This window comes from Neophocaena asiaeorientalis, unplaced genomic scaffold (assembly GCF_003031525.2).
Source record: "Neophocaena asiaeorientalis asiaeorientalis breed wild unplaced genomic scaffold, Neophocaena_asiaeorientalis_V1.1 scaffold547, whole genome shotgun sequence".
NCBI classification, from domain to species: Eukaryota; Metazoa; Chordata; class Mammalia; order Artiodactyla; family Phocoenidae; genus Neophocaena; species Neophocaena asiaeorientalis.
The window spans coordinates 1037347-1054046 of NW_020185330.1; the positions used below are offsets into that span (position 1 = coordinate 1037347).

The window sequence follows — 16700 nt, forward strand, 5'->3', positions numbered from 1 at the left end:
GGGCCTGATTTGAGGCAGCATCAGTGGGGTTGGGAGAAGATGAGGGATTTGAGAGAGACATGAGAGAGAACAGCAGAAATCAATGAACTAGTGGATGTTGTAACTTCAGTAAGAGGGAGTAAAGGATAAGTCCAGGTTTCTGGCTTCAAGATTCTGGCTGCTGGTGATGTCTGGAACTATCACACAGTATTACGGTTGTATGTTTACCTGTGGGTCACTCCCAACGAGTCGTAAAGGTACCTTGCTAAAAGTCTTTGCATTAGCAGTGTTAGAAGAACACCTATTATGTAGGAGGCATATAATAATTAAATGAATGAATGAATACACTGAAAATAGTAAACAGTTTGTATGATCAAGACGGCGAGGAAAGCAAGAGGTAACTGGCTTCTCAGTTGCTTTCTGCCTATTGTACAACTAGGAGGCTGACAATAAAGTTTATTTGAGCGTCGACGTGCCCCGACGTGGCCCCGCCTTCGCAGCCGGAGCCGCTATTGGTGGGCATTGGCCAGCGGCGGCCGTCCCTAAGCTACGATTGGCTAAGGCCGCCGTCATTTCGGAGCGCCCGGCGCCCGCCCGCCCTCTCGCCGCGTCGCCGGTGTCTGTGCCGCCCGCTCCTACTCGCCTCTCCTCTCCCGGCCGCAGCCCGGGGGACCGGAGCGAGCAGCGGGCACCATGTTCCGACGCAAACTGACGGCCCTCGACTACCACAACCCTGCCGGCTTCAACTGCAAAGGTGAGGAGGCGGTCCCGGGCCCGCCGCGCGTCAGTGATTCCCCCCCCGACTTCCCCGCCGCCGGGCCGCCGTTCTCTCAGCGCCGACACCTGGGCTCCCCACCCGGACCGTCCGCGGCCTTGTCTCCCCTGGACTCCTCTCCTCCCGGCAGCCAAGCACCTCTGCTTTCCGCCTTCCTTCCCCGGCTTCAGAGCCCCGCCACCCGCTCTTGCCTCGGCATCAGCACTTTCTGCACTTGCTGAACTCCAGACCCCACGCCCACCCCCCTCTCGCCCGCACCCTCAGCGCTCTAGAGGGAAAGTCTTCGCTTTTTGACGTAGCCCTTCAGCCCCGTGGCTTCCGGGTGATTGGGCGATACCTTGAGCACCTGCTGGGGGCCAGCACAGTGCTGGAATCCGAGGAAGATGCTGAGTAACTTGAAGACTCGTTCATTGCCCCTTGGGAACTAAGGGGTGAGGTGGGGGCAGTGGGAGCCCATCCGGCAGTTTGAGCTCGAGATAGAACGAAGTCCAGGACTGACAGTGTCGGGGCAAGCGCGTATAGGAACGAGCTAATGACAGTGTGTGAGTCGTGCAAAAAAAGTTAATAGCAGACGAGCGGGGCGGTTGAATTGTAAATACAAAGGTATTTGGGAATTCACCGCATTAAAATCGTAAAAAGTATTAACATTGCTACCCACTGCTACTCACCTACTACCCACTATTCATTTTCTTCCAGAGTTCTTGGCCTGTGGTAGACTAATAAGTTTGAAAGTGATCAAGCACAACCTGGGATGTTCAGACCATTGTATAAGTCTCAAGACTTCATAAGGGAGGCCTGAATTTGAATTCAAGCTTGAATTTTGTAATTGAAAATAATTTCCAAGCAGGATAGCAGTGTTTTGTTGATCTGTAGAAGCATGTCAATTTATAGAAACTTGTTTTTCTGCTTTGCCTTTTATGTAAGAAAAAAGGTTCAGTGGTAGTAGAGCTTAGATCTGAATTTGAATCTTTGAGCCTCAGGTTTTTTCACTGGTAAAATCGGGATATTACCTACCTCGAAATGGTGTGGGAGGATTAAATGAAACAACATCTGTACTTTTTCATGAATGCGTTTAATGTGCTGTAACAGTAAAAGACAATGGTAGTCAGTATCTTCTTTCTGTTTGCCATTTAATTTCTTGTACATTATGATTGCTGTAAATTTAATCTGGCCCAGTCCTTCCTCCTCTTCCCCATAGGAACTGGAATAATAACTGACACTTAAATAGCAAAACTGTGTGCTAGACACTGTTTTGATCCTTAAATATTTTATTTAATCTTCATAACAACCCTATGAGGTAAGTCTTACTATTACTCCCCATTTTGTAACTCAAGAATCTGAGGCCTGGAAAATTTAGGTAATTAGCCCAATTTCACACAACCACTAAATGTCTGGAGTCAATTTGAATTCAGGCCAGGATATGAACATAAGTCAATCCAAAGTCTGCACTTTCAACTCCTACTTCAAGCAGCTCAAGTAACTTCTAATTTTGGAGTTAAAAAAAAAAAAGTTCCACAAGACTGTTTGTGAAGGAAGTGTTTTACCTGTTACCTAGTGCTTCTCGTGATTTATATGGTGTTTTTATTGCAGATGAAACAGAATTTAGAAACTTTATTGTTTGGCTCGAAGACCAGAAAATCAGACACTACAAGATTGAAGACAGAGGTAATTTAAGAAACATCCACAGCAGTGACTGGCCCAAGTTCTTTGAAAAGGTAATGAGTTAGAAAGTAAAATAAAACGTACAGAGAACTTGTCTAAAAATTATATGAAGACAGGCAAGCATAAAATTACTGTGTTCTTTTAAAATAAATGACACTAATAATGATCAGTGTTAGAAAAGCTAGACTTCAGGGATTTTACTTTTTTCTTACCATGTTTTTTTGTTTTTAAAGCAGATTATATTATCTCTTCCTACCAAGCATTCAGTATTAGATAGAAATAGTATGGTGAATCATTAGGCATGAGGGTGGAGGGGAGTATAGATAGAGTAGGCTGAGGATAGAGGAAAGCTCATGTGCCATAAAGAGTTTGAACTTGACCCAGCTGGGGAGCTGTCACAGTTTTAGGTGATATGACTGGACTAGTCTTCCCACTCCTCACCTTTCCCAACCAATTCCTGGTTACTCGAAACTGTCAGCTTTAAGCTTATGTAGCTGGAGAGGAGGTGCTTATCCCCAGTACTTAGATGTGTGCCTGACATACAATAGAGAGACCTGTTTGTTTCATGAATTTATATATTTGTGTGTGTTTATTTGTATACATATATGTGTATGTATGTAAATGAATGATATATGAATATTCATTTCTCCATTTTCTCTATAGCAAAACTTACTCTGTATTCACATCCTTTAGGGCCCTATACCCGACTAGCCCGCTGCCCATTGAAAACTAACTTTATAGACTGTTAACTAATAAAGGTAATGGCACAAGTAGACACTCAAAAAAAAGGGAAGAAATAGTTTTGTCCAGAAACACTGAGACTTCTTAAATAAACAGTGACACGTATTCTCTAAATAGTAAAAATGGCAAAAATTAGAATTTTTACATTACATTAAAAATAGAGCAGAGATACAGTTAGAGTATTATATTAAAATAAGACATTATTGACACGCTTGAAAACTAAGATTATGTCTTGTTTTTGCTTATTTTTAACATACACAGTTGTCCCTTGTTACGTACAATAGAAATAATCCTAAAAAGATCTGCGTGTGTTATTTTTGTGGCTGGAATAACTTTCCTGTTGACCTAGTTTAATTTTAGTAATGTTTTTGCAGAAAACAGAGTTGTTTTCAAATTAGAATAAAAATTACATTTTACAGTATCATTATTTACATTAAACGTTTTTATTAGCTCTATTACTTTGACGAGATCTCTTTAAGAATATGAAAAGTAATGGTCACTTCAGCAGCACATATACTAAAATTGGAACAACGGTATAGAGAGGATTAGCATGGCCACTGCGCAAGGATGACATGCAAATTCGTGAAGTGTTCCATGTTTTTAATTGAGTTATTTGTAGTGAGGTGGATGGACCTAGAGACTATCATACAGAGTGAAGTAGGTCAGAAAGGGAAAAACAAATACCATATGCTAACACATATATATGGAATCTAAAAAAAAAAAAAGTTCTGATGAACCTAGGGGCAGGACAGGAATAAAGACGCAGACGTAGAGAATGGACTTGAGGACACGGGGAGGGGGAAGGGTAAGCTGGGACGAAGTGAGAAAGTAGCATTGACATATATACACTACCAGATGTAAAATAGATAGCTAGTGGGAAGCAGCTGCATAGCACAGGGAGATCAGCTCAGTGCTTTGTGACCACCTAGAGGGGTGGGATAAGGAGGGTGGGAGGGAGATGCAAGAGGGAGGGGATATGGGGATATATGTATACGTATAGCTGATTCACTTTGTTATACAGCAGAAACTAACACACCATTGTAAAGCAGTTACACTCCAATAAAAATGTTAAATAAAAGAATATGAAAAGTGACTAAATTTTCCTTTACTGGTGTTTAGGTACCTAAGTTTCTAGTTTTATGAATTAGAGGATTGTGTAAGTTACATACTGCCTCTGACAGTGGGCAAGTTTATTAACCATTCTGTGGCTCAATATTGTTATCAATAAATGGGAATAACAGTGCTATCTATCTCATAGGAGTGGTATGTATTGTTATTGAAATATACCTATGTACCTTTTCACAGAGGTGCCTGGCCCATAGCAAGTGCTATATGTTTATTAATTTCCCTGCCTCTACTACTATTATTGCTACTACTGGATTATTTTCCTTTGCCCTTCAAGAGTATTTTTGAAAATTTTGATAGCCTTCTTAAGACTTTGAAATATATTGTGAGGATTTTATATTTCTTATATTACATCTGTGATGGCCCACTCACGTGTACAAGACAATACAGAGTTCCACATGTGGAAGGGTATTGAAGAATATAAAAAACTTTCTGATGAAAAACACCCAGAAATGACAGTAAAGTAGTATAATCTAAAGATAAATATATTGGAACTTACACAGATATTATCTTTCAAGGTGGTTTCTTTGGAATGATGATGTCATTGCCTAAAGCATATTTGGAACTTTTTTTGGAAATACTTTTAGATCAGGAGACATCTTTTGAATATCCTTAATATTGACAGTTTTTTTATACTTTTAACATGGATTTGCTTTTTGCCTCATGACTAAATCTTGTGAATGAGGTGCTTTTTTTTAAAGCAGGGGAATAAAATTTTTGATTAGAAAATAAGTGACGGCTAAAAAGTGCTGATTCATTAATTATCCCCCAAAGAATTTCCAAAAAGGAGTTCCAGAAGTTTTGAGTAATGTCATTGTCGGTGGAATTAGATTTTAAGTTCCTAAGAGACTTATTTTAAGGACATACTCATTTGAATATGCAGCTTCTGACATTTATTCAAAACGCTTGTATGTCACATGGCTTACTCTATTCAGAAGCATTTCCACGATATGAAAGCTAAGGTTTAGATAATAATTGGTTTTGTTTTGTTTGGGGTTTTTGGTGTATCCTCCTTTTTAATTAAAGTCCTTTTTATTTACCTGCTCTATGTGTATTGAGACCTGGAATCAGAAAGTTTAGATTCAGCTCCCCGATTTAAGTCGTATAACTGTCAGCAAGTGTTGACCTCTAGGCTTCGGTTTTCTCATCTACAAAATGAAGTTATTCTACATCTAGGCAGTGGTGCCCTATCTGGAATCTGCAAAAGTAAAAATTTCAAAAAGCATGATGGGCCTACTTCATTTTTTTTCCCTGAGTAGTACACTTAAGTGTTTCCTTCCTTTGGGTTATATAATTGCATCAAAGTTTTAGTAATGTAAATGTTATAAGAAATTCTTAGAGATCCAAACCAAGGTCTCTTTCAACTCTACCATTTTTTTTATTTTGTGACTTTATAGTAATAATGAAACCAGACTTTTTATTCCCCTCACAGTATCTCAGAGATGTTAACTGTCCTTTCAAGATTCAAGATCGACCAGAAGCAATCGACTGGCTTCTTGGTTTAGCTGTTAGACTTGAATATGGAGATAATGGTATGTTTTGTGGGGAATGTCTGTTTTAAAGAGAGAGAGGAAAGGTGGGAAAGGAGTGTAAAAATGTAGGGAACTTGCCAGTTTGTCTTACATTGTTTTACCTTTGGTTCATTTTAAGTTTTGTACATCCTCATCTCACTTTACAGCATCTGTTTAAAATTTTACTTTTTGTAATTATTCTTCTGTATCCAGCTCCCAAATTGTCTAGGAAAGAATTTTCTCTTCTAAAATTAGAGAGTCTCCTTACTGTCATAATATATTAAAAGCACTGGTTTCCATTGGTATTTAGATTTTTCTTTTAGAATTTGAAGGTGATGTTTTCTGAAGAAGAAGGCTAATTGTTTTCTCACAATGTCACATTACTTTGGTGAATTTGCCATCTTTCAGTCTGTACCTTAGCCTTTCAAGTTCACTTGTTGCTGCTGTCCCAGAATTGATAGGATTTCAAGTGTTGGTTGCAGCAGGTAATTTCACAAGAGACTGAAATATACATCTAATGCAAATTTGCAGTATAGGCCAAAATGTATTTATTATTATTGTTTAATGTTATTTTATTACAGATACTTGTATCATTGGAAGGTTTTGAATGTTAGTACCTATAGTAAAAATAGTTTTCCAATAAACTGTTTTCTCTCAGGCCATTTCAGTTCGAAAGGCCTGCTAACATCTGAATGTAAGATCTGATTATCTTACTTTACCTCCATCCCCTGCATTTATGTTGTTCTCTTTCATGGGACTGTCAGTTCCAGTCCTCTTAATGATTTACGTTTGAAGCCTTTTTAATGTCTTTGGCCTCTCCCTTTTCCTCTCATTCTGTTCCATCCTTTTTTCCCTTGTCGTATCTTTCCTTCTCCATCCTCACTGCTGTTGCCCTAATTCAAGCTCTTGCCACTTTTTCCTGAGATTATTGGAATGTCTTTCACACTAGTCTCCCATCTATGTCACCCTCTAGTCTCATCCACATGGCCCACCAAGCTAATTTTTTGAAACATAAATGTTTTAGAATGCTACACTTTGTTTCCAAACAATAGTTCCTTTTACGTATTCAGAAACCATTGCTTTCCCATTTAACCCTATAGCTTTTTGAGTCATTCGCCACTTTCCATTTTGCTTATGTGTTACTTGCGCCACTAAATTGTAAGCTGATACTCAGCTTTGTTTCCTACATGGTACCTCTATTAGTTTCCTGTTGCTGCTGTAACAAATTACCACAAACTCAGTGACTTAAAAGACTGTTTATTATCTTACAGTTTTGGAGGTCAGAAGTCCAACATCTGTATTAGGACTGAAGTCAATTTGTTGACTGGGTTGGTTCCTTTTGGAGGCTCTAGGGGAAGATGCATTTCTTTGTCTTTTCCATCTTCTAGATGCTGCCTGCATTCTGTGACTCTGGCCCCTTTATCTTCAAATCTAGCAGCATATCATCTTCTAAACTCTGTGATTCTGCTCTCATTGTCACATATTCTCTGACTCTGACCTTCCTGCCTCCCTCTTATAAGGATGCTTTGGTTACATTGGGCCCACCTAGGTAATCCAGGATAACCCCTATACCCCCAATTTCAAGGTCCTTAATTTAATCACATCCACAAAGTCCCTTTTGCCATGTAAGATACCATATTCATAAGTTCCAGGGATTGGAATATGGACCTTTTTTTGCGGGGGAGGGAGCAGTCATGATTCTCTCTGCCACAGTACCTGACATAGTTTCTGTGTACAGTAGATGTGCTTATCAACTATAATTGCTTGGTAAATTCAATATATGAATGTTTATACATACTGGTGTGGAGCATCAACCAGCTGTTTTTTTGCTGGTTCTTCAAACTTAAGTTTCAGATGCCTTATGGCAGAAATCTTAAGGAAAGCTCAAAGACTTTTTCTTTACTATGGAGCCTTTAGCAAAATATGCCTGTTCTGGTCTGAGTTGGTGGGAACTCTGTTAGTTAATTTGCAACAAAGTATTCTCCAGCTTTTCAAGTGTTTTTCAGCTATTCCCACATAAAATTATAGTCACATCTCAATTCATTTCTATTTTACCCTTATTTAGTCCATTTGTCCCATTTTTATAATACTTCAACTTAGGTTACCTAGGTTGTACCAAGAACAGTAGATGCCATATGATTGTGTATCCTTGTAGTTGACTGTATTACTGTTAAGTACAGTTATTTCTCAGTGATAGCATGGTCTTCTTTAATGTATTAAAAAAACTGAGTTTGCATGAGACACTGCCCCTTATCTGTAGGAGGCACTGCTGTGCTTTTATGGTTTTACATTAATAAGTTGCATTCTTCTTGACTTTTAAGTTATTTAAAATTTTTATTCTTATTTGATAAAACCATTGTGAATTTTTATTGTTTATGCCTTAACGTGTTTTAAAGCCTTTTGCTAGCTTGTCAATTAAGGTGATTAAAATCTGATTTAAATTCTTTTAACTCTTTTGACATAATTTTAGATTTACAGAAAGATTGCAAGAATAGTAAAAAGAATTTTTCCATACTCAGATTCTGCAGATATTAAGTTTACTTCATTTGCCTTATCCTTCTCTCTATATATATATACATACTCCTAATTTTTTTGAAACCATTTGACACTAAGTTGTAAATGATTTCTCTTTTACCCTTATGTGCATTTCCTAAAAAAAGTCATTGTCTTACATAGCTACAGTACATTTATCAAAATCAGGAAATTAACTTTAATTCTTTACTGTTATCTGTACGTGAGATTCACATTTCACCATTTGTCTCAGTGTTCCTTATGGCAAAAACAAGCAAACAAAAACCTCCAAAGCAGTCCTGGATCATGTGTTACATTCATTCTCCTTAGTCTCTTTAGTCTCCTACGGTCTGGAATAGTTACTCAGTGCTTCAGGACACTGACATTTATTTTGTAGAATGTCCTTCAGTTTGAGTGAGTCTGATGTTTCCTCATGATTAGATTCAGGGTTTGTAGTTTTGTTAAGAGTAACACAGAAGTGATGTTGTGTTCTTTTAAGTGCATCATATCAGGAGGCATGTGTTGGTGATATGCCTCAGTACTGGTCATGTTATTCTGATCACTTGGTTAAGCTTTCTTCAGTGTAAAAATTACGCATCTTGTGGAGAGATATTAGATGATTTCTATATGCTTCTCCTCTTCAAACCTTAGCTTTAGTATACATTTGATGATTTTTGCCTGAGTCAATTATTATGTTGATTATAAGGTGTTTTTCTAATTCCATCATTCCTCTACATTTATTTTTTTGTCTTTCCACTATAAGGAAGAGCTTTCCCTTCTCACCAGTTTATGTATGTTTGTTTATTCAGATCAGTGTAGATATGTGGATTCTTATTTTACTCAGTGGGTCTTAATCCTTTTTTGTCATCGTGTATTTTGATGTTTACATTGTTCCAGGTTTGGCCAGTAGCTCCTTTAAGCTAACTCCTGCCTGATTTAAATTTTAATCCTTTTATTTTCCCTTTTTTTTTTCCATTAGCAAATCATATAAGCACTATAGCCAAAGATGGCATTTTGGGCCTTAAGTTTGGTGAATTACTATTAAATATTTTTATTTGTAAAGTCTTTTAAAATATTATTTAGTATTTTTCGGGTAAGAGTAATAAAATCTCCTTTTGGAATTCTGCATTTTAAGTCTCCATAAAATAAGTTTAGGTTTGTATATGATGGTGTATTTGAAGTGATTTTTTTTTTTTTCTTTTTGTGGTACGCGGGCCTCTCCCATTGCGGAGCACAGGCTCCAGATGCGCAGGCTCAGTGGCCATGGCTCACGGGCCTAGCCACTCCACGACATGTGGGATCCTCCCGGGCCAGGGCACGAACCCGTGTCCCCTGCATCGGCAGGCGGACTCTCAACCACTGTGCCACCAGGGAAGCCCTGAAGTGATTTTTTTTAGAAAGCAAGGTTTTTGGTTTTGTATACAGCATTCACAAGATTTGCGAAGAAACTTCTTAGTGTGTTTGTATTTAACCTCATGTGACCTATACTTACCCTTGTCCCATTCTTCTACCCCTACCAAGTTTGACAGGAAGCTGAAAAGCAGATTTTCTCTTCTAAAATTTAGATAGTGTTTGAAATGTTTTACTTTAAGAAATGTTAATGAAAAGATATTTGTGTCTGATAATCATTTCAGCTTAATTAAAAAGCTAGTCACATTGTCTTCTAGTAGATTTTTTATTATAGCATTTTTGTTTTTGAATGCTTGGGTTGTCTTATGCTTATAACCAGTTTGGCTCAGTTAAATTCAGTAAATAAGCAACGTTTGTTTTACCTTAAGTTGAAGCTCTGCAAATTGTATTTTTGCCTATTTTTACAGCTGAAAAATACAAGGACTTGGTACCTGATAATACAAAAAACGCTGACAATGCAGCTAAAAATGCAGAGCCATTGATCAATTTGGATGGTAAGTTTATAAATGCATAAAAATGATCATCAACATTTTTGGTTTCTTAAATGTTTTTTACTTCCTAGAATGAAGTCTGGGTTTATTTGGTTTTAGTAGATTAAGAGTGTTTCATGCAGACAACATTTGTGTTGATATTTTATTCTCTGTGCTGTTTTTTACTGTCAGTTATAGTGTGCTTTCTTCCTCCTCTTGTAGCTGAATATCTGAAACTGAAAATGCTCTTCTTTCATCTGCTCATAGTAACTTGGGGGTTTTGATTTTATTTAATCATGGTGGTGATTGTTTGCCTTCCTGGGTGCAGAAAATATTTTTTCTAATCTAATGACAGTATGAGACAAGTGTTAAAATTTTTCATTGTTTTAAGTCCCAGATGTCTTTAAGTAATTCTTTCTCCTTTTAAAAGTATTAAGATTCTAATTACTTAGATTATAATATGTTAAATATTCTTTCACTGACTGACTGACCTGTAATTTATGAGTTACCCTTAATGAATTAATAAGCTGCTTGGATGCTCTAGAGCTGCTGCTTGGAGAAAAGGTTTTGGGAAAACTGTCCATTGAAGGGAATCTGTGTATTAAAATTAATAGCTTTGGGAAGAAAGGTTAATTAATAGTGTTATATAAATGGGCCGTGCAGAGAAAGTTACAGAACAAACCTCATGTGAGTTAATTTAGTCATTTATTGGATTGTTCACTTTGGTTGATAAGTAGGAAAACCATTGATCTCATCAGTTTACCTAATTTACCCCATACTGCTTTTGTCAGCAGCAATTTTAGAAATTAAAGAGATTTGTTGTTACTAGAAAATAAAAGTATTTTTTTAAGTTTATATGTTTACATATACGTTTGTAATTACATGCTTGCAGAGCTGTAAGTTTCCATTTTTAATCTTTTATAGTAAATAATCCTGATTTTAAGGCTGGTGTAATGGCTTTGGCTAACCTTCTTCAGATTCAGCGTCATGACGATTACCTGGTAATGCTTAAGGTCAGCTTCATATTCTCGATTCTTGACAAAAACTCTGTATATAATTTTAAAAACTTCATTTTCTAAAAATAACTGTGTTTGATATTTAAATCTATGGTAGAATGAGGAAAATGTTAGAGGAATGTGGGACATAAAGCAGATTTCTTGAATTCATTGGTTTTAGCTTACCTAACAACTAATATCAAAGAGTGTTTACTGTGTACCTGCCACTGCAGATGACTCATTCAATCCTCCCAGCAATCCTAGAGGTGGATGCTAGTGTCTTTTTAAAATATGTATATGAAGAAACTGGGACTTAAAGATAATAGATAAATAATGTTCAAGCTGACATAGAAAATGATAGTCAGGATTTTAATCTAGGCACTGGACCTTATGCTCCATTCTTTTCTTTTTTGGCCGCATGGCATCTGGGATCTTAGTTCCCTGACCAGGGATCGAACCCACACCCCCTGCATTGGAAGCAGAGTCCTAACCACTGGACCGCCAAGGACGTCCTGGTCCATTTTTTTTTCCTATATCACCCCACTTCTGTTTAATCAGTCCTTTTAAATATTCATGGTCTGTATTCATTAAGATTGTAGAAAATGCCAAACTTGTAATGGTGAATTTGGTCAAAAACATACCCCCAAATCTCTTTGAGGAATGAATGTTTCTGTCCTCCAAGCCCCCCATCCTAGATAGGCCACTCAGTTCATACCTTACAGCAGGGAACCTGATGGCCTAAAAGAGGCCTCTTATTTCTGAGTGGAAAAATATACTTATGCTTCAGAAGATTTATGTTGAGTAATTATGATAGTCTAGTGGGGGGAAGGGGAGGGGCAGGGGAGTGGTACTACCAGACTTGGAAGTTATTTTAGAAATTATTATTGATTTTATGAGAAATTAAAGAGCTTTAAATTACTTTAAACTGCTTTGCAGGAAATTGAATAATTTCACTCTACCCACAAGAGATCATAATTTATTCTCCTTTTTAGAATTGTATTTATTAAATGACAGTTGTAATATGGGAATATTCTTCTATTCCTAGATTATTATAATTCTCTATACTGAATCTGAGTGTTAACTCAGATTTTCTTAACTCAGATTGGACGCCAAGAGACAAAAGTTGTTTTTAGTGAAATTTAGCTCTTTCAAAGGCTTGTTCCTTACTCAGGCAATTATAGAAATTGCTTTGGAACAGTTCTACAGTGGTTATGTCAGCTTTAATCATAAACTGAGTGAGAGGAGAACAGACAATGCTAGCATATTTGGGGTACTAAAGTACAATATAAGTCAGTTATAATCAAAAGCTTTATAAAATTCTAATCCTAGCATGTTTGTCCTTTTGAGTTATTTTAAGAAGCATTCAAATAATACATGACAATATGGAGAACATCCATATTGCAGCTGTGAGAATCAATACATTAACTGTTTGGCAACTGGACTGTGTAAATACATTTGCAGTTACTGTTAGATTGGTTTAATTCTTTTTCAAATGTAGCATTTGGTTTGTTTTTATTAAAAATAATTTTTCAAATTTTCACACTTATCTTGGGGTTGCAACTGTCATCCACTAATTAAAATTCCATGAAAAATCTTACTGAGTGTGAGCAGGTGCGTGTATGCATTTGTGTCTGCAGTGGTAAAATGCCTTGCTAATGAAAAAAATGTGTCCTTTGAAAGATCTGAAAACATTTTACTGTAATAAAGTGAAGAAAGCAGGGACAGTGTGTATGATATGCTACCCTTTGTATCAAAGGTGCGTGTGTGTGTATGTGTGTGAGTGTGTGTGCGCGCGTGTGCACGCGCGCGTGCACGCACTTGCATATACCCCTGAGCGTGCTTGTAATTTGATAGAGGCCTTGTGAGTATACACAAGGATCTGGTAGCAGTAATTGTTTTCTGAAAGTATGGCTGAAGCTTGGATAGAAAGGAGACATACTTTTTCGCCATGTATCCTTCTTTATTTAAAAAAAAATTTTAGCACACACAAATTACCTATTCAAAAAACGTAATTGTTATGAACATCATTCCACATTATTAAATATTAGAAGTGAAAACTTTCATTACAGTAGCTATTTTTTTAATTTTTAATTTGCTGGGGAGTTTGTTAATGAATTAGGTATTTCTAATTTCATTAAATTGGGCATCCTTATTCTGTAGTCTCAGAGAAGAAAAAATAAGACAGCCTATAAAAAGTAAAAATACTATTTTGGGATTTCTTAGGCAATTCGCATTTTGGTCCAGGAGCGCCTGACACAGGATGCAGTTGCTAAAGCAAATCAAACGAAAGAGGTATGCTGTTTTTTTAATTTAAATAAATTCTAAATTAATTATTACTGAAAGTTTCTTTTGGTTGTCATGAGTTTGAACTTTGCCTGAGAATGCTTAAGATATCTGTTCTGTGCTAGAACTGCCCAGGGAAAGAATAGCTTACTTCAGTGGAATTGAATTTGATTCTGAAGCAAACTGTATCCAGTCTCTTTTTTTTTTTTTTTTTTTTTTTGACAGTCATTTTTGAGTGAAAAGTGAACTTCATGTTTATCTCACTTCATTACTTTTAAGAAGCCTCCAATAGCATATCCACAGTCTACCAGTTCAAAACCATGTGCCCAGTTAAAATTTCAAAGAACTTACACTTGTGAAATTTACTGGGTTATTTTGACTAACTGCTAGAAAACAGGACACACCTTCTCTTTTTTAGTAATTCATTTTCTTTTCTGTTTAAGTCTTTATCTTCACCCTTTTGTTTCTTCAGAGAAATCTCAGTTTATTCTATTTCCTAGCATAAATCATAAAAATGTAACTTGTTAATAAATCTAGGATATTTTTAGATGAACTGTCCTAGAAACCCAAATGCCCCTGAAGTCCTCTTGACTATGGGTCAGTACAGAGAATGTCCTCAGGGGTTAGCAGCTGCAGGTGTCTGATAATGCCCCTTCCTGCTACACAGATGAAGGTCTTGGGTACAGTCCACATTCTGGACCCTGGTCCTTCTATTGTGCCTCCCTCACCCTCCAATTCCCCAATGTCTTTTGTCCTCTGATCCCATCTTTATCGAAGCCCAACAGTATTAAGGTTATTAATGCCGGGGCAGTGTAGTCTCCTCTGAAAGACACTCAGTTTCTTTTAAAGGTTCTTATTGGCTTATTAATTATGTATGAATCAGGCCACTGGAAATTGGATTAAAGATCAGTTTATTTCACCCACACTATAGAACAGACAGTAAATTGTTCTGGCATAATAAAATCATTCATCATTCAGCAAAATTATGCTTTTGGTTTGGAAGGCAGTGCAAATAAGGCCATAGCCAAATCTCTTTGCTCTTGTTTGCAAAGTAAAATTCAGTTTATTTTCAATGCTCCAAATCTGAACTTTAATGTCATCTCAAAAGATACTATGCTGGGCTTCCATGGTGGCGCAGTGGTTGAGAGTCTGCCTGCCGATGCTAGGGGACATGGGTTCTTGCCCCGGTCCGGGAGGATCCCACATGCCACGGAGCGGCTGGGCCCGTGAGCCATGGCCTCTGAGCCTGCGCATCCGAAGCCTGTGCTCCGCGACGGGAGAGGCCACAACAGTGAGAGGCCCGCGTTCCGCAAAAAAAAAAAAAAAAAGATACTATGCTATAATAATACAGTGGAAGAGTTCTATAGTTGAGTGTTCTTGTTTGCAATCGTTCATAACTAGCATTTGGGACGTGTGGTTATCTTCAGGGGTGCCTGTTCCTAGGTGGTCTGTTGGCAGATGAAGGGAGAACAGAAACTGGTACCAGACTGACACAGAAAGCTACTGAAGTACAATTCCACTCTAGTTTTTTGCTAACAGAATTTTCATACCCATTTGTTTCTTCATGTGTATAATGTATTACTAGTGATTTTAAAGCATTTTGAGTCTGGGTAGATTTGCATTAATAATTAGGCAAGAAGTGAGTAGTGACAGCTTAGCATTTGTAATGTTGAAAGTATAGTGACTTTTTTTAAAACTGGTAATGATTTTATACAGTATAATCAGCAGAAAGTCTAGACTGCCTGTCCTCGTTTTTATTTGATAGTTATTGTGAACGTTATACAGGTTGGCGCCACCATAGTCACCATCTCTGGTATATCTATGCAGGTGCTGACTGGTTAGCTAAATGGTTTAGATTCTGTTCATTTTCCTAGATGACTTCAAAGTAACTTTTAAATGAACTGTTGAAAGTTAATATAATCTGGTAAACATCATGCTTGCAGAAAAAAGTTATGTATATTTTAGATCTGTTCAATTCATAAAGGCAAATTAATGTGCTCCGAAGTAAACTTGCTTGAGGAAAGTCATCTGAAGAGTAGTCCTGGGCTTCCTTGGTGGCGCAGTGGTTGAGAGTCCGCCTGCCAATGCAGGGGACGCGGGTTCATGCCCCGGTCTGGGAAGATCCCACATGCCGCGGAGAGGCTGGGCCCATGAGCCATGGCCGCTGGGCCTGTGCGTCCGGAGCCTGTGCTCCGCAACAGGAAAGACGCACACAGTGAGAGGCCCACGTACCGCAAAAAAAAAAAAAAGTCCTATTTGCCCAGTACACTGCTGCTTACTATAACTGAAACGGTGACAGTAGCAGCCCTGCTCAACGTTCCTTCCATAGCAGTAGTGACAGCACTTCTGCAAAAAAGAGCTATTGTTTTATATGCCTGGTCTTAAAGGATTGGATGTGTTATGGGACTAGCTGCCCACTACATGTAAAGGCCATTCTTTCCTAACTAGTTGTAGGAAAAAACTCACTCATAAAAAGGCAAATTTAAAGAGAAAATTCTCAGGCACCTTGCCACTGCAGCTAAAAGGGTTAAAATAATAGCTAGCTGCTTTTCAATTTGAGGTGAGAAAATGTGAACGAATAACTATACAGTCTGATTTTTGTCCTTTTTTTTCCTAAAGGGCTTGCCTGTTGCTTTAGACAAGCATATTCTTGGTTTTGACACAGGAGGTAAGTGATTTTGTTTTAATTCAAACTGTTTTTAGAGACTTGGTGAATATTTGGGGGAAATGAGTGAATATATGCAAACGTTATTGATTAATGCAGTGTTTCTTATGAAACAGATGCAGTTCTTAATGAAGCTGCTCAAATTCTGCGACTGCTGCATATAGAAGAGCTCAGAGAGCTACAGACAAAGATTAATGAAGCCATAGTAGCCGTTCAGGCGATTATTGCCGATCCAAAGACAGACCACAGACTGGGGAAAGTTGGAAGATGAACATTTTAGGATTTCAGCTTCTCACCTACTTAGTACAGTTGGGAACCATGTACGCTTTGGCATGTGTTTGGAAATGTCATGTCTTCAAGGGAAGAATTCCAGAAAATTGACTAGAGGTATTTACCATCACTGCATTTTCTTTAATAAATTTGGGAAGGTGATTTTTTGTTTTTTGACCATGTGTTATGTTTATGTATTTGTATAATTAATTAATCTGCTTCCTCCCTTGTGGTTTAGGTACATGCCACCCCCCGACTTCATTAGACATATAGACAATACAGATCCTTAAGTAAGTCATAGGA

At 37.7% G+C, this 16700-nt stretch overlaps 1 protein-coding gene and 1 non-coding gene across 2 annotated transcripts; both read left to right on the plus strand.

The window, feature by feature from the left end:
• Positions 1 to 567: 567 nt before the first annotated feature.
• RTRAF (RNA transcription, translation and transport factor) lies at positions 568 to 16574 on the plus strand. The gene is made up of 8 exons (XM_024734727.1): positions 568 to 733; positions 2345 to 2469; positions 5715 to 5814; positions 10122 to 10208; positions 11109 to 11197; positions 13403 to 13471; positions 16082 to 16130; positions 16244 to 16574. Exons 1-8 carry the CDS (start codon positions 673 to 675, stop codon positions 16396 to 16398), a joined length of 735 nt encoding a protein of 244 aa, XP_024590495.1. The 5' UTR covers positions 568 to 672; the 3' UTR covers positions 16399 to 16574.
• On the plus strand, positions 3653 to 3759 carry LOC112392916 (U6 spliceosomal RNA). The gene has a single exon (XR_003001786.1). It is a non-coding gene; the product is annotated as a U6 spliceosomal RNA (small nuclear RNA).
• Positions 16575 to 16700: the final 126 nt, after the last annotated feature.

Coding starts and splice junctions, on each gene's coding strand:
- RTRAF (XM_024734727.1), top strand. CDS start 673: ATGTTCCGACGCAAACTGACGGCCCTCGACTACCACAACCCTGCCGGC. Junction 2,470..5,714: donor GGCCCAAGTTCTTTGAAAAG/GTAATGAGTTAG, acceptor TTCCCCTCACAG/TATCTCAGAGATGTTAACTG. Junction 5,815..10,121: donor ACTTGAATATGGAGATAATG/GTATGTTTTGTG, acceptor CTATTTTTACAG/CTGAAAAATACAAGGACTTG.